The sequence below is a fragment of the Lygodium microphyllum genome, chromosome 2, assembly GCF_053477565.2.
Source record: "Lygodium microphyllum isolate KBCC chromosome 2, Lygodium_microphyllum_v1.1.10, whole genome shotgun sequence".
Lineage (NCBI taxonomy): Eukaryota > Viridiplantae > Streptophyta > Polypodiopsida > Schizaeales > Lygodiaceae > Lygodium > Lygodium microphyllum.
The window spans coordinates 75698638-75716847 of record NC_141136.1 but is presented as its reverse complement, the minus strand read 5'-3'; the positions used below and the strand labels follow the sequence as shown (position 1 = coordinate 75716847).

The 18210-nt window shown below is 44.5% G+C and overlaps 1 protein-coding gene across 1 annotated transcript; it reads right to left on the bottom strand.

Annotated features, from left to right (window-relative positions):
* Positions 1 to 12363: 12363 nt before the first annotated feature.
* On the bottom strand, positions 12364 to 17507 carry LOC148039905 (protein LYK5-like). The gene has a single exon (XM_087695067.1). The coding sequence runs from the start codon at positions 17269 to 17271 to the stop codon at positions 15307 to 15309; it is 1965 nt and encodes a 654-aa protein (XP_087551193.1). The 5' UTR covers positions 17272 to 17507; the 3' UTR covers positions 12364 to 15306.
* Between the last annotated feature and the right edge of the window lie 703 nt (positions 17508 to 18210).

Below are 18210 nucleotides of genomic sequence, written 5' to 3'. Positions count from 1 at the left end.
CTGAGCGCGTCTGATAGCGTGTCTACATCTCAGTGTAGACGCAGACATAGATGCGAAAAATGTTTCCTCTCAGAGCATCTGAGAGCGCATCTTAGTGTGCATGTGCTGGCGTGGTACTCTGCAATGTACACGTGATGATACACGCGCTGCACAGAAGGTTGACCTGCAGTCTACACGCGATTATACATGCGCATTGACCTGGAATGCGCATCTGACAGCACATCTGTGCTGTATCTTAGATGCGCAGATAGACGCGCTGGACAGAAGGTTCACTCTGGGGCGCATCTGAGGGCGCGTCTAACCTGCAATTTAGACGCGGGGATACACGTGCCAGGTCTCCCAGTTCTGATAGTAAACAATATATTTTTGCAATGATAAATGTGACCAATCCCATGTTTGTGTTTTTCAATTTTCTTGTTTAAGAGAAGCATTAGCACTTAACTGTTATGCTCAATCTAAAGAAAGATCTTTGAAAATGTTGGTAATATATGATTTTTTGTATGCAAATAAATTTGTCTTTTTCCTGTGTTTTTTTTGCAGATGTCGTATCCTGGTTCATCTAGCAATGACCCGGATGTGGATCGCATGAATGATACATTGGCCTCCTTTGGCAGGGGGGTCAATGCATTTTTTGGAGGTTTTCCTAGTAGGGAAGACTTCATGGGAGAGATGACCAGACACCTTGGCCGCTCTCCCACAACAGACCAGGTGTTCAGTGTCATGTCTGGGACGCCTCTGACGTCTTTTCCTGGCACTACTTCCCAGACTCCACATGCAGGTACTCCATATGCATGTTAGATATGATCAATGCCCCACCCTCACTAGGTGCTACCAATGATCCATGGTGCTCAAAGTTGTAAGGCCCCCATTATGAGGAGAAGCCAAATGTGAGCCCGGACATTGGTTGAGTCCTGACTTGTATATCAGATGAGGTCTATGTGACCGGATGGCAAAAAGGTGACTATTGTGGATCTAATCTTTGGGTTAGACGGAGTGGTTAAGCTAGTAGCAACTCGAGGCACATTGCATTGAGTTGCGTGGTAAGGGAGTTAAAAGAGGCCCCTATTGTGGGGTCCGGGGGCCGACTAGTGGAGGCTCATATGGTAGGTCGGCAACCTAATGACCTTCACGGGCTATAAAAGCTAAACCCCTTCACAGCCATCACTCACTCATCTTTCACCCAGTCAGAGTTGTTGTTCTAGCTAGCCTTAAGCTCTTCACCTATCTTCTGTCTAGATCGCCATCTAAGCTTCACACAGTGGAAGCGCACGGGTGGACAGAGCCATCTTTGTATCAGTTGTTTGGAGTTAAAGAATTTACTGATTCTCCTCTTATCTGTTGTGTACTCTCTATCTCTTTCTTAGATTCTGTTCGCTGCGCCGTGTAATATTTTACATGGTATCAGAGCCCAGGGGGCTCTAGAGATCGGAGAGCGTGCAAGAGGCAAAGGCTTCAACAGCAAAGAGAAACGATGTCGACTCCGGGAAGCTATTCTGGCGCATCAGGAAGCGGTGCAGGAGGTGGTGCTGCTATACCGATTATTCAAACACTGAGGATTCGTCCACCAACCTTCAGCGAAGGCAAGTTAGAAGGTACAAACTACACCTTGTGGAAGTTCAAAATTACAACTATCCTTGATTCTTATGAGCTTCTGGAGACTGTGCTGGGGACTGATGCAGAACCACAGCCTACCCCCGACCCATCAAATCCTAGTGTGATGATTCCTCCAAATGCAGATCTTCTACGAGCTTGGAAATGAAGGAATGCAGATGCATTGTGTGCCTTAGTTACAAGCTGTTCTGACAGTGTTTTGACTCTGATTCAGCATACAACCAAAGCGTCAGAGGCTTGGAATGTACTAAGGAGTCAGTATGAAACACGAAACCAAACAAGGATTCAAAACTTGGAGAATCAACTAGCAGCGGAGAAGTTTGCTGAAGGAGAGACGGTTGAAGCATTCATCACTCGGATTAAGAATCTGCGCGACTAGATGGCTGGCGCTGCGAAGAGCTAGCTCGGAGGTGTCTTCGGATTTGTCCACAAAAGTTTGATGGACTAGTAACTGCCCTTAATACTCAGGTGAGACCTCAAGCTTTGACTTTTGAGGAGTTTTGTGCATTATTAATGGAGGAGGAGTTGAGGCTGAAAGCCCGAGAAGGAAGCAACAATGGAGATGCTGCATTCTCTGCCAATGCAAAAGGCAAAGGTGTTTCCTCCACCAAAAATGATGGTGACAAAAAGAAGAAGGGCGACAAGAAGAAGTTTCAAGGAGAGTGCTTCTACTGTAAGAAGAAAGGACATGCAATTGCAGATTGTCGTGTCAAGAAGGCAAATGAAAAGAATGGTACCCTTAAAAGTAAAGGGAAAGAGACAGCCAATACGGCTGAAGCAAAGTTGGAATTATTCATGGCGACCATTGAGGAAGTGTGCTCCTCGGCGCAAGAAGAACCTACCACTGACTCTTGGGTGTTGGATAGTGGGGCCTCCCGTCACATGACCAACAAGAAAGGTCTATACAGTTCTATGCAGCCTCTACAAGAATCCATCACTGTGACGGTTGGAAATGATGCTAAATGCCTTGCTGCGGGCACAGGTACTATTTCTTTTGTTGCTGCAAATGGTGAAGTCAAAAAGCTTTCAAATGTGTTGTATGTTCCCGAAATCAGGAGAAATCTCTTATCAGTTGTTGCCATAACTGATCTTGGTCATGAAGTGAGGTTCAAGAAGACAGGTGCAGAAATTATTGATAGTGCTAGCACAATTGTTGGCAAAGGAGAAAGAAGGAACAACCTGTATGAGCTAAGTGCTCTTACAGCCACCGTTGGAGTGGGCACAAGTAAGCTTTGGCATGAAAGATTTGGACACATCGGATTTGCAGTATTAAAGGAGATACAAAAGCAAGGTATGGTTGCTCACCTACCTACAATAACTGAATTGAAGGAACCATGTGAAGCTTGTATGATGGACAAGCAACAAAGAAAGGCATTTCCACAAGAAAGCAAGAATAAAGCACAGGCTCCTCTAGAGTTGGTGCATGCTGACTTGTGTGGTAAGATGCCTACACAGGTCTTGGGGGGATCTTCTTATTTTATGTTGATTGTCGACGACTACAATAGGAAGATGTGGGTGTACTTCCTTCGTGATAAGGCTCAAGCTTTTGGTAAGTTTAAAGAATGGCTAATACTTGTTGAGAATGAAACAGGGAAAAGTGTGAAGAAATTTAGAACAGATGGTGGTGGTGAGTTCAACTCAAAGGAGTTTGAAGGCTTTTGCAAGAGCAAAGGGATCAAGCGTCAATTGACGACGCCTCACACACCTCAGCAGAACGGTGTTGTGGAACGCAGGAATCGCACCATTGTGGAGATGGCAAGATGCATGCTAAAGGGCAAGGGATTGCCTAACCATTTTTGGGCTGAAGCTGTTAATACTGCAGTCTACATTCTGAATCGGAGCTATACAAAGGCTCTCAAGGGAAAAACACCTCATGAGGCTTACACTGGTAAGAAACCATCTGTCTCACATTTCAGAATTTTTGGATGTGAATGTTATGCACATGTTCCAGATGAGAAGTGAAACAAGTTACAACCAAAAAGCAGAAAATGTATCTTCTTGGGTTATAGTGATGAGCAGAAGGCTTACAAATTATATGACCAAGAGGCAAAGAAGATCATCGCGAGCCGTGATGTGGTGTTCAAGGAGGAGCCGCATACAGTGGAGGAGGAGAAGGCAAGTTCTTCCACTTTATCATCAAGCGAAGAAGTAGTCCACTATAAACCTGTCCCGAGAGCTATCCCTATCCTTAAGGAGGAGGAAGCATCATCTTCAGATGATGAGGAAAAAGTTCACCAACCTGACATCACCCCACCGGAAAAGCCATTGCCGCGCTGGGTGAAGCAGCTCTATGACCACAATAATCCTATGCCTGCATCTGTTGAGGAGAAGGCAGACGGACCAAGGAGGTCTCAGAGAATAGAGGAGCAAAGGAGGGCTGCTGCTCACATAGTCAATATGGCCTTGATGGTTGAGATTATAAGAGAAGTAAAGGAGCCAACTGACTTAGAAGAAGCACTTGCAGATCCATCATGGAAGGCTGCTATGCAGGCGGAGTATGACAGCATAATGAAGAATGACACTTGGGAGCTAGTGGATCGACCAGCAAAGCGGAAGGTTATTGGCACCAAGTGGATCTGGAAGGTAAAGTACAAGGCTGATGGTACCTTAGAAAAGTACAAAGCTAGACTAGTTGCCCAAGGATTTTCACAAGTTGAAGGGTTTGATTTTCAAGAGTCATTTGCCCCAACTGCCAGAATGACCACTATTCGCACGGTACTTGCAGTGGCTGCCCATAAGAAGTGGCCAGTGTACCAAATGGATGTTAAGTCAGCATTCTTAAATGGTGACCTCAAGGAGGAGGTGTACGTGGCTCAGCCACCAGGGTTTGAGGCCCCCCATTCTGAGAACAAAGTGTGTAAACTGAAGAAGGCATTGTATGGGCTGAAACAAGCCCCCAGAGCATGGTACCAGTGGATAGATAGGTTCTTTTTAAACCTAAACTTTAAAAGATGTGCCTCAGATGCTAACTTGTATGTTTACAGGGATGGTAAAAAGTATGTAGTGATTGTCCTATATGTGGACGACCTTCTTATTACATGTGACTATGAAGATATGATCAACCAAACTCGAAAGGCTTTGAGTTCTGAGTTTGAAATGACAGGCTTGGGCTTGCTACACTATTGTTTGGGGATTGAAGTCTGGCAAGAGCCAGGAAAGATCTTCATCTCTCAGAAGAAGTATGCATGGGAGATCTTGAAGGCATTTGGCATGACCGAGTGCAAGGAGATAGCTACACCTATGGAGGTGAATGCAAAGTTATCCGTCGAGGATACATTAGCACTAGCAGACATTGGGAGGTATAGGAGGTTGGTCGGCAGTCTGATCTACTTGTGTAACACCAGACCAGATATCAGTTTTGTTGTTGGTGTTTTGAGCACGTTCTCAAACAAACCTCATGAGAGTCATTGGAAGGCTGGGATGCAGGTGCTCAGATACTTGAAGAAAACTCTTGACTATGGTATCACATACAGTTTCGGAACTTCTCTTGTGGGGAACTGTGACTCAGATTGGGCAGGAGACATTGATTCCAGGAAGTTAGTTTCTGGTTATTGTTTCTCTTTGGGTTCAGGAATTTTCTCTTGGATTAGTAAGAAGCAACCAACAGTGGCATTGTCTTCTACCGAAGCAGAGTACAAGGCAGCTTGTTTTGCTGCATGTGAGGCCGTATGGTTGAGAAGGATTCTATGGCATATGGGAGTGCAGGATGAAGAACCAACTGTGCTGAGATGTGACAATAAGAGTTGCATCGCCATTGCCAAAAATCCAGTGTTTCATGCACGCACCAAACATATAGAGATCCAGTATCACTATGTGCGTGATTTGATGAAGGATGGGATAATGGAATTGGTCTACTATCCAACAGAGGAGAATGGAGCAGATATCTTCACCAAAGCACTTACGAAGGATCTGCTTCAAGTTCATCTTCAGAGACTCGGCATTGGGCCGAGGAGATAGTTCACCTATGGGTGGACATTGAGGGGGGGTGTTAGATATGATCAATGCCCCACCCTCATTAAGTGCTACCAATGATCCATGGTGCTCAAAGTTGTAAGGCCCCCATTATGAGGAGAAGCCAAATGTGAGCCCGGACATTGGTTGAGTCCTGACTTGTATATCAGATGAGGTCTATGTGACCGGATGGCAAAAAGATGACTCTTGTGGGTCTAATCTTTGGGTTAGACGGAGTGGTTAAGCTGATAGCAACTCGAGGCACATTGCATTGAGTTGTGTGGTAAGGGAGTTAAAAGGGGCCCCTATTGTGGGGTCCGAGGGCCGCGGAAGCGGCCCCCGGCTGGGGGGTCCCAAGGGGCCAGCGGCCGCCCCTGGCGGGGGTTCGGGGGCAGCGCCCCCGGCCTGATGGTAAAGGGAATATTCTCTGGAATATTCCCTGGCCGACTAGTGGAGGCTCATATGGTAGGTCGGCGACCTAACGACCTTCGCGGGCTATAAAAGCTAAACCCCTTCGCAGCCATCACTCACTCATCTTTCAGCCAGTCAGAGTTGTTGTTCCAGCTAGCCTTAAGCTCTTCACCTATCTTCTGTCTAGATCGCCATCTAAGCTTCACACAGTGGAAGCGCACGGGTGGACAGAGCCATCTTTGTATCAGTTGTTTGGAGTTAAAGAATTTACTGATTCTCCTCTTATCTGTTGTGTACTCTCTATCTCTTTCTCAGATTTTGTTCGTTGTGCCGTGTAATATTTTACAATGCAGGTACTCCACGTGCTCCACGTGCATCAGCTAAAGCACAAGCATTTGCAGAAGCTCGTGCGTCCAGCGAGGCAAAGGGTAGTCGACAGAGAGGGAGGAGAGAGAGTCGAGGGGGAGAACGAGGCTTGTGTGGGGGTTGCCTAGGAGGTGGCGAGCGATCACCCTCACCAGTAGATCAGGTAGAGGAGGTTGTACGCCATTACAAATGCTGGTGGCATCTTTCATGATGATGAGGGAAGAGATGTAATGGCGTACATGAGGAGTGTCGTGCATGTGACGTATAAAGATTGTTTCATTGCCTTCAAAAATCAGAAAAGCGGCTTGTGACAGGAGGTGTTGAGGGCAGTCCATAGGAGGTATCCAAATCCTGAGGGTCAGCGATTCTCAGATGATTGGGGACGTATAAAAGTGAGGGATATGCTTCACAATAAAAGATCCCACCTCATGACACGGGCCAGGGACTCATTGCAGAGGGTGGATGAGGGGCGTGGAGCCTATAGCCAACCACCTATGTGCCACCGCATAGAGTGGAAGAAAGCCAAGAAGAAAGCAGCTGAGAAAGTGAAGAGTCACCAGTACGCAGAGGCGCGACGGATCCAAATGGAAACCATGGGATCGTCGCATTATGGATCGGGCGCCGGCAGAGAGTCGTGGGAGGCGGAGTTTGTAAGTATATTTTGATTTCTAGTTTTTTTAAATTTATATTTCTTTCAATTCTTTATATATTTTAGTCTAATATATTGTGACTCATAATTGTTTGTATATCTCTAAATGTTTTGCAGACTACCATCGTTGGTAGGACACCTATTCCTAGAGAGGTAGGTTACCATCGAGGCCATAACGGCGCAGTGACATGGCTTCACTTTTATGAGGAGGGTCTCATCACTGAGGACCAATACAACCGGGCCATGAGGATTCGACAGCCAGAGGAGGTATGTTTTTCTTACTTTCCTATTAAAAGTATAGCTAATTATAACTTTTTCTCCACCTTGTCTATGCAAGCAACCCTGATGTTTTGTGCGTGTAGGCGAACCCGGATGTGGAGCATAGCGAGGAGGGGGATAGCGACGCTAGTAGCCATGGTGGTACTAGTAAAGATGTTTCCTCTTCACATTCGTAGAGGAGCACCATACCTCCTCATGAGGCCTTCTTTTCTTGTATATGTATGATATCTCTTTGAGCCTACTGCTTGCGGCCACGCTTTAGGTTGCAAGCACTTAAACTTCCCTTGTAAATGCTTTTGATATATAATGAATACATGGACTTTTATTTTCAATTCTCGTGCCCGTAAGATACATTGTCTTTTTCCCAAATACACAATCCAATGTATGGGAGGGGGAAAAAAAACCAGAGATTTTTTTTTCGAGTTCTGTTTTGCGTGTCTATCCGTGCATCTATATTGCAGAAAATTCGTGTTTATACGCGCGTCTATAATGTAGACTACACGCGCTTATACACACGCTTCATAATTCAAATTTAAAAAATAAATTAAATATCTTTTTTAAAAAAGAAAATTTTTTGTTTTCCGTTCGCGTCTACCAGTGCTTGTAAAAGCGCGTCTACCAGCATGTCTATATGCGCGTGTATATGTGCGCCTATTGCGCGTCTATTTGTGCATGTCAATTCGTTGATACATGCGATTGTAGACGCGAAATGGTAGACGCACAAATAGACGGGCGGATAGACGTGCCCATAAGAATTTCTCTATATTCAAAAATCGCATCTAAATGTGCGTCTATGAGGCCTTTTTGTTGTAGTATGGTCTCTTGTTCATGTCGTGCAAGTCTTCTACATTGATTTGTGTGCAAAAAGTAGAGTTCTTTTGTTCTTGGGGACCTTCTGACGCTCACTACACGCGCTCACGGCATCCGACCTGTGCACCATATAGTCACAATGTGACATCATACTATCATCTCGTAGAAGAACGATGCATCTATAGAAGAAATATGAGTAACAATAGTTTTGTCAAGCATTACTCTCATCCTTGCGTGCCAACAACACGGAGTCAACATGATGATAACAAAATGCTAGCCATGTCTTATGAAAGAAGAAAGAAACAAATACATGGTCTCACTCTTACCAGTCTATACAAAATGAATTCTCAATGCGAAGTCGTTACAGCTTTAACTCTTGAACATCATTGATACATCCATCTCAACCTCCAAAACGACAACGGTTGCGAATGAAACCCTAGACCGTCGACTTATTCTCAACAACCCTCTAGTCTCTTGGAATGATGATCGCTTTCGCAATCACCTACTAGAATTGACTTGATTATATCTGATATTGTGGATGTCTTTGCTTTCAACAAGCTACATAATCCACTAATCCAAAAGTACGGGCTATAGTAGAATATCCACATCCAAGGTAGGGCTTTGCATCCTTGGTAGGCAATCTATCAAAAGGATTCTAGAGTTCTATCGTGAAAGCTCTCCATTCGACCCAATGCTCCAAGGAGAAACACAAGAATGAAAGAGGTTACAGTTTGATCAACAATATAGTTGAGCTAAGCCGATGAGATGTATTTCAATGAGCCATCAACATGAGTTCACATGCATCATATTGCAGAATAATAACTGTCTTGTAGAAATAACAATGACATTTAGGGCGGATGAATTGCTTGCAAGAAGCTCGCCATGCCTAGATACCTTGGTAAATGAAGTGTTTCCATTTCTATTCCCACTTGGCCATAGTGCCTACAATGGCAATATCTATCTTAGTGTATACATCAAGACGACGAGGGCATCAACCTTGTTCTCTGTGTATACATTACACTACAACAGAAACGAGGTATAGACGCGCATGTTAGACGCGCAAAGTCGGGCGCGTCTATCACAGTGTCTATAAGTGCGTGTAAACGTGCGTGTAAATAGACGTGAATTTTGCATCTATATATCCGCGCAAATAGACGCGCTTATACACGCAAAAATAGACGCACACGTCAAAATTCAAATCATACTTAAATCATTTCTTTTTAAACTATGCCTACGTTTTTTGCGGTTCTGAAGCTTGAGTTTAGCCAACATGCAGTCTCTTCATGCCTCACCTAGTCTCTTCATGCCTCACCTCCTCATGACTCACCTCTTCTTTCATTTCAAACACATAAGAAGGGAAAAAGGAAAGCCAAGGAGAAGAAGAAAGAGAGAACAAGAGAGAGGAGAACAAGAAGAAGCAGCAAGCAAGCAAGCAAGCATCAAGGGAGGGTAACTTACCAAGGATAGGAAGAAGAAGAAGGAAGAAGCGCCACCACCCGCCACACCAAACACCCAAGGTGAGTCTCTCTCTCTCTCTCTCTCTCTCTCTCTCTCTCTCTCTCTCTCTCTCTCTCTCTCTCTCTCTCTCTCTCTCTTTGTTTCTCTCTTCCTCTATTTGCTCTATCTGTGTATTTAGGATTTGTGATTCCATTATGTATTGCATTTTGTAAATCATCAATGGCGGTCGTCTACTGAAATCAGCCGACCGAGCGCGTCTGATAGCGCGTCTACATCTCAGTGTAGACGCAGATATAGACGCGAAAAATGTTTCTCTGGGGACGCGTCTTTGAGCGTGTGTGCCGGTGCGTGTGCTCTGCAGTGTACATGCGATGATACATGCGCTGACAGACACCCACAGAGACGCAAGTATAGACGCGCACAGAGACGTAGGTATAGACACTGTATGTAATATGTTTTATCTACACAGGGTAATATGATTTTTCTTGTGTAGATGTGGAATCCTAGATCCTCCAGCACCCCATTCAATAAGGAGCAATTCATGGGGGAGATGACCAATTATCTTGGTCGCCCTCCCAACGTACATCTGCAGAGGCACGTGTATCGAGTGAGGTAGACGGTAGTGCACGTCGAGGGAGGAGGGAGAGTGGTGCGGGAGGACGAGGAGGTCGAGGGCTTTGTGGGGGTTGCCTAGGTGGTGGCTCTCGATCACCCTCACCGGAAAATGAGAGAGGTGAGCCTCCACAAATGTACTACTCTATCACTGATGTTGGTGGTATCTTGCATGACTTTGAGGGGAGGGAAGTGATAGCCTACTTGAGGAGTGTCGTGCATGCCACATACAAAGATTGCATGATTCCCTTCAAGCACCAAAAAAATGGTTTGTGGCAAGAGGTGTTGCGGGCAGTACATAAAAGGTACCCTAACCCCGAGAATTCACGATTCTCAGATGATTGGGGACGGTCAAAGGTGAGAGACGCGCTTCATAACAAGAGGTCTCACCTTATGATGCGCGCCAAGGAGTCATTGCGGAGACAAGAGCAGGAGCGTCTTGGATATGGCCAACCACCCAATTGCCACCGCAAGGAGTGGAAAGAGGCCAAGAAGAGAGCAACGGAGAAAATGACAAGTCGCCAGCATGCAGAGGCGCGACGTATCCAGATGGCAACCATGGGATCATCACATTATGGATCGGGTGGCAGGGAGTCATGGGAGGCTGAGTTTGTAAGTATTATTTGATTTTTTAAAAATTATTTTGTAATTTGTTTCACTTCATTATGTAGTGTGTTTTCATACGTTGTATGTTCAAATTGTTTTGTAGTTTCATATCATTGGTAGGATGCCTACTCCTAGAGAGGTAGGCTACCATCGAGGTCATAACCGGGCGTCCACTTGGCAGCATTTCTACGAGGAGGGACTCATCACGGAGGAGCAATATAATCGCGCCATGAGGATTTAACCACCAGAAGAGGTATGTTTTATTTTTTACATGAAAAGTATAGATAACTCTAATTTATTGTTTGTAATGGTATTTATATACCTTAATCCTTTGTGCAGGCGAACCCTGATGTAGTTGAGGATAGCGAAGGGGGGACTAGCAGTAGTGGTGGCGGCAATGACAGCGGCACAGGCAGCGGTGGTGGTAGTGATGATGATGCCTCTTCTGAGGAGATATAGAGGAGCCCCATGCATGCATGTCTCCCCTTGGCTTGTAATTTTCATTTTTGATATGTATTACTTTCAGCTAGTGCTTGCGACCATGACGTCACAAGCACTAGAACTCATAATGTAAAAACGTTTCATCTATATATATGAAATTTCGTGTGCTACATACATTGTTTTGTTTTCAGTATCCAATCTTCGAAATAATCTTTCTCTGTTTTCCCTAAGCATATAATTTGATGTTGATGGGGGGAAAAAAAACCAGAGAGCATGTGGCTTGCAAATGCTCTCAGTTTTTTTTTTCATATCTCTGTTTTGCACGTCTATCAGCGCGCCTAAATTGCAGGATAAATGCGCGTCTATTCTCGTCAAAAACTTTCAGGGTAAACGCGGTTTTAGGAGCGTAGATATACGCTTGTATAGACGCACAACATGAATATGTCCACTTTTTTATAAATATGATTATATATTTACATAGCGCATTTATACGCGCGTCTATAGGCGCATCTAAGTGTGCGTGTAACTCTGATCATAAGCGCGCTTTTAGACGCGATTTTGTATACGCGTTAATAAACGTGCCCGACATTTTTTTTCACGATTCAAATATTGCATCTACAAGCGCGTCTATGGAGCCTTTTTGTTGTAGTGTTACACAAGCCTTACATCCTGATTCTATACCAACTAAAACAGGATGTCTTGATCGCGAACAACACAAGCACGACTTGCCTACAAAGGGACATTGACAACTATATGTGCACAAACAAGCATAGTTCTAATGAGGAGGTCATCAGGCACATCCTCCACTACAGTATTCCCGCTTCAATATCGAGATCCCCATCTTGACACCGACGTAACTTGAAGGACCTTATCACAATGGTCAATGTATGGAGCATGCCTCATTTCGTTCTTACGTTCATTGCTATAGACGAGTTCAAACTCATGATCAATGACTTGAACTATATAAGTATACATATTCTCCTTTCAAGAGACTCTATGTATTTAAACAACGCTAAAACTTATCTACAAACGTACTTCACTTTAGAACACATTACATGTCTAGACACCATCAGTAAAACTCCTACATAACAAACATGCAAGATTTGCATATAGAACTTCAAACTCCTTTACTAAATTGCATCTGTCAACCTAGTTATAGTATTCTCGGAGGCAGAGGACAAGTATTATGTAAAAAAGACTGAGGACTGCCCATGGTTGGGATGTTCTTTTCTATGCCTTCAGCTTTTTGAAAGGAGTCATCTAATTTTGCAGAAGCCTATGCTGAATTTAGGATGGACGAGTTGATGGGGGGAGAGGGCCGTAAGAAAAAAATGGTGGTTTGCAGTAAGAGGATCATCATGTGAGGTAGAAGAGGGAGGGTGCAATCATTGGAGACTGCTACAACAACGTGGGAAAGGAATCCATCAATATTTGGGAGGATCTATCGAAGAACAGAGATGCCGAAGCGCGAATCATCATCATCATCATGAATCACCAAAGAGATAATGGACCAGGACAGTAAGAACTATTTGAATCACAGACGAGGAGATTTTGATCAAAACTGCAATGCCCTCAAGTTCCCCATTGCATAGAGTAGCCACGCTTGATAATGAGCTATGGCAAGACAAGCTGGAGTACTACCATGCCATCTTGTTGCAGGTGATAAGATCAGTCTCAGGTGTGATGTCACTTCCGTGATTTTCACGACTACAGCATGGTCCTGGGAAAGAACAACTGGCGATATATATTGAAGGGATGCAGTCGTCAACCTGACTGATTATGGCTTTGCAGGCGGAGCAGCAGCGTGTCTCGGGGGTCTGCATGTTTTGAAGATGGCGGTTGGGACAAACATTATTAACATGAAGCGATCCATGTCGAGGAAGAAAGGCGTGTTTTATTATCATGAATGAGAAAGCCTTGACCGTGGAGGGTGGCCATCATCAAATGACGACATTGTGAAGTGTGAAGGGTGAAGCTCTGCGTCATTATTTCAGCGTTCATGCAGTGGGCGATTGTGACGGGTCTATGAGATCGTGTTGAAGGCGGCCAACTTCCCATAGCTAGTGGCAACCGGCATCACTTTTGAGATTGTAGCCTCATCAAAGCTCGGGCAAAGGGCAAGCTCCCATGCTTTTCGGGTACACCGTGCAGTATTTCGGAGAGGGCAAAGTCGAATAGATGCTCAGAGATCTTTGAACATCCTGCATTGTTGTGTTGGTGCTTTTTGGTTGTGTGAATGATATCATGGTGAAGCACATGATGTTAAGATCCAATTAAAGAGTTGGGGGACTTCACTGCATGGATGATGGGAAAGGAAAACATTCAGTATGCTAAACTGATTATAGGGGTTAACTGTGTTTGCAATGTTGTCATTGAGATAACCACTTCTATCATTAAAGAGTTTGGAACTTTTTATGTATTGTTGTAATATGGGTTTAGGGTTGCAAAGAGTATGTATATGCTTCGGCTTGATGGTGCTTTGATTGATGTAATGCCTTGATCACAATGGCTTGTTTCCAAATGGCATCTTTACATTGTCTCTTGAGCTTTCATAATACACAAGGACTCTTACTTGGCATAAATTGCTTTCCTTCTTCCATCTTGCTTTGTCTCTTTATCCCCTGCAGGTTGTGGCTTATCACTGAACCCTTCCACGTTGTTATCCAAAGGGGAGCAGGAACCATGGGTGCGGCGGAGATATCTCAGCTTCCCAAGCTCTAATATATAAGAGAGTAAGAAGCAAGGGAAGCAAAGTTATCATGCCATAGTATGGGAACTTTACTTCCCTCATGATGAAACAAACCAGTGATGAAATCGGATTGACATTGTTGATTTGTTTTTGCATTGATTAATGATCCATGCATCACTTAATAAAATTAGGCTAGCTATAATATTAATTTCCATTAATAGCAAGCTTTGCATTAGTCATCAACATCATGTTAGATGTATATATCAAGCCAGAATACAATGGGCAAGAATGAAGTTGAGAAAAGCGAAGCACAAAGCAACTTTGCTTCCCCCACAAAGTTGCTTTGCAATAACAACTTTGCACATGATATGAAGTATCCTAGCACATGTAAAACATGAAGGCTACCATTGGGAGATGTCTTTGGAAAAGTATCTAGCAGTTATTCTCAAAAACAAAACAAGGTGGTTGATTGTGACAAGTGAAATTATTGTATACTTCAGACTTTATCTACTACTTTAAACTTGAGCCTCAAGATCAATTATTTATACATTTTGTATCAAAACCTAAAATTAGAAATAACAAAATAGCACAAATTTATAACAAAGCCAAAATATCAAGAATAGCATGGACATTATTCATACAAAACTTGAATTATTCAACAAGGTTTTAAGTTAAACAAACTTTGCATGTGAAAAGTTTCAGGTAATCACATTGATAATTATTTTTAATCAGTTTTGAACCAACGAATCAATTGGTATATATCAACACCTTAAAATTTTAAGAAAGTTATATAGCACCAGTCAATTTGGGGTAATTTTGATCGTCCAGAACACACAAGATCCTTCACAATCGCAAGCTGCAAGCCTGCATGCCTTCATATACTGGTAAGATTTTGATTTGGAAGCGCCAGGAGTGAGTGATTGATACCATCACAAGTACTGCTTGCATTATCGGCCGTGACACAAAGCATAGACCATGAAATCAAATGGTCTGACATGACGGTGGCCTACTTACTGAATGGGGACTTGAATAGATTTCTTAAATAAAAGCGTTATGGCTTAAGAACAATGTATCGACAAGAACCATGGCTCACCCTTGTCTGAGGCATGGACCCTCCCTTCTTAAACTCGTACCAAATTCACAATCTGGCATCAACCAATCCATGGCTTGGGAAGAAGACCATAATAGACATTGTTCTTGCAGGTCTTAGGGTTTATGATTAATGATTGGGAACAAGGGTAATTTATTGTACACAAGATTCCCCCACCCATCCAAAGTCTAAACCACCCATTTGGGATTACTTTAAGCATTACTTTCTGCTAAGCTTCACCTAAATATAGATTTCATATGATACAACACTTCTTAGTCTACACTATTTCCTACTAAATGATTCAACTGATGTGCCACTTTTACCCTCCTTACATCACCTTGCCTCTGGAGGATGAGGTGGGTCCATATCACCAGAGGGTTCCCACTCCAAGGACAGCTCAAGCAGCTTGGTAAGAGCAAAGGCAAGCTCACCTGCATTCGGCCGAGCACTCGGGTCAATGGCAACACAAGAGCGGGCCAGGTTAGCCACACTGTATGCACAGTCCAGGGGGAAGGCATTTTGGAGGCGTGGATCCATCCATCCTTTGAGCTTGTCCTTGGCACTCTTGTTGCCATCACTGCTTAGCACACCCTCCATGGCCTCAGAGAGAAACCTCTCCTTGCCCACCTTGTCTCTCATCATGGCCTCCTCCCCTGATAACATCTCCAGCAGCACAACCCCAAAGGCAAAGACATCTGTCTTTGTTGACACTATTCCATCTATCACATACTCAGGTGCCAGATACCCCTGTGTGCCTATTATATGCCGGGTCTGTGAAGCCTCCTCTGCTAATTTTGCCAATCCAAAATTCGCAATTTTGGCCCGGAACTTCGAATCCAGCAGTATGTTGCTGCTCTTGATGTCCTTATGCACATAACTTGGCTTTGTGTGGTCATGGATGTACTCCAAGGCTGTTGCCACATCCAAGGCAATTTGAAGCCTGTTGTTCCATGTCAAATTGCATACCGAGGAACCACTTGAGCTCATGCTAAAATCATTCTCATGTAGCCAATCACTCAAGGAACCGTTTTCAGCATACTCATATATTAGATAGGATATCTCAGGAGATTCTATATTGCATACTCCTAGAAGGGTTACAAGATTTGCATGGTGTACTTTCTGGAGGATCTGAAGCTCTTTAGTTACATTCCTGGTCATGTTCTTCACAGCCACCACCTGCCCATTGATGACTCCACGGTATACCGCACCTTTGATAAGATTAGTAGGGCTAAAGTCCTGTGTTGCCTTTCTGATCTCGTCTAGAGAGTATATGGCCAGCTTCTCAAAGCTGGCAAAGGCTGACATACCATCATGGAGATCTTGTTGCAGCTTGCGGTTCCTCAGGTAAGGTAAGATCTTGGACGAAATGAGACGCTCTTTAGAGGCTCTCCTCCTCTTAATAGCAATGAAAGCACCTATAAGAATCAGGGACAAGGCGATGATGATCACTGCAGCAATAATTCCAATGAAGACACCCGTTCTGGATCTGCCATGTGATGATGGAGAGGTTGCAATGGAGCCCCCAGAACTGGGTGAGGGGTTCTGGACCATAGGAGGATTGGGAGGGATGATGGGCTTGGCATGAAAGGGCACCAGCACAGTGATGGCTGGAAATAGCTTCTGCGTATCATTGGGCAGCATATTGGCATCGACGAATTCCTGCGTATTAATGCCGAACTTGGTGACTACGGCCGATACGTCCTCGAAGCTCCCGACCGGGTACGTGAGGAGCATCCTGATGCCCTGGAGCAGCTGCTGGGGGGAGGGGCAAGCACATCTGATGGGGATGACAACCCGCTGTCCGACGACGAGCTTGGTTGCATCAGCGCTAGGATTTGCCTCCTGTATGGCCTGGCATGTGGTCAGTCCCTGATATGTGACATTGCCCATCTTGTAGAAGGCGTCCCCTGGGGAGATCCAGTATGCGACGTCGTGGTGCGAGTGGTTGCCATGGCACCTGCAATCCAAAGGGATGAACAGGCCCTCCCAGGGGGTTAGCGCGGCGTTGGGGGAGAGGGCACTCACCGAGGCGATGTCAGACGGGGTGGTGTTGAAGAGCAGACTGGCTATGGTGCTGAGGGTGTCGTAGGGGCCGGGCTGGGCCCGGAAGTAGGCGAGGGTTTGGCAGCGGGGCATGGAGGGCTCACAGAGGTAGCCGGCATTCTCAGGGTGGTAGTTTCCACAGTCCATGGTGAATTCTGAAGGGGGGTAGGACTGTTGGGCAGAGACATGGGGTAGGGGGAGGAGGGGGACGAAGATGAAGAGGATAAGCTGGAGGGGGGCCATGTTAGACATCATAATCACTGAATTATAAGGGTAGGGGGAGGAGAGACACAGAGAGAGAGAGAGAGAGAGAGAGAGAGAGAGAGAGAGAGAGAGAGTTAAGACATGGATGCGCAGCTGTGAAACTGGAAGGGCGGACTCCGGAGAACTCTAATAAGGCCTGAGTCCTGACTCTTCTGCCTGTTTCCAGCTCGATGATCTGCTGCTGCAGCAGGCGCTCTCATGAGCTATGGCGACATGAGAGAGAGTCCCTGTCGACGGCCAATATGTTTTGTTGCATTCTAAAACCACTATTATTAACGAGCCTCCCACCTCGAAATATTCGCAGCAGCAGCACACGTTTGATTCCTTCTCTCTTCGTTTTGGCGCTTTGTGCAAGTGCAAATTTTTCAAACAGAAAATACCTTCAAATTTTGAAGAGATTCATTTTGGACGCAAAAGAAATTTTATTTTATTTATATTATGTAATGAATAATCTCGATACAAGTTAGCATAGGCATTTAGCCAAACAGACTTCTGAATCTAGCTCTTCTCCTATGCTCCAGCTTGCCAATCATACATGAAATATTCAGAGAAGACTTTGCTCTCTGGCATACAAATATCCATGATATACATTCATTTAGATTTCTTTTTCTATTTGATATTGCTATCGAAGTGGTATTTGCAATTGCAAATTCTAAGATGTTATGGGGATGCCAATGGGGTAGTGTCGAAGTGGATTAGGCATGGGTTGAGTTCCTGGAGTGCGTGAGTTCAATCTCTATGACATGAGTCCCCCTAGCATTGCCAAATTGGCACGCATTACAAAAAGATGCTATGGGATAAAAGATGCAACCCCTAACTCTTCCAACATCGGTTACGCACATGCCCGAACGGACATTTGAATGCCAAAAAGATGCTATGTGGATAAGAGACGCAAACCCTAGCTCTTCTAACGATAGTTACACATATACC

Coding starts and splice junctions, on each gene's coding strand:
- LOC148039905 (XM_087695067.1), bottom strand. CDS start 17,271: ATGATGTCTAACATGGCCCCCCTCCAGCTTATCCTCTTCATCTTCGTC.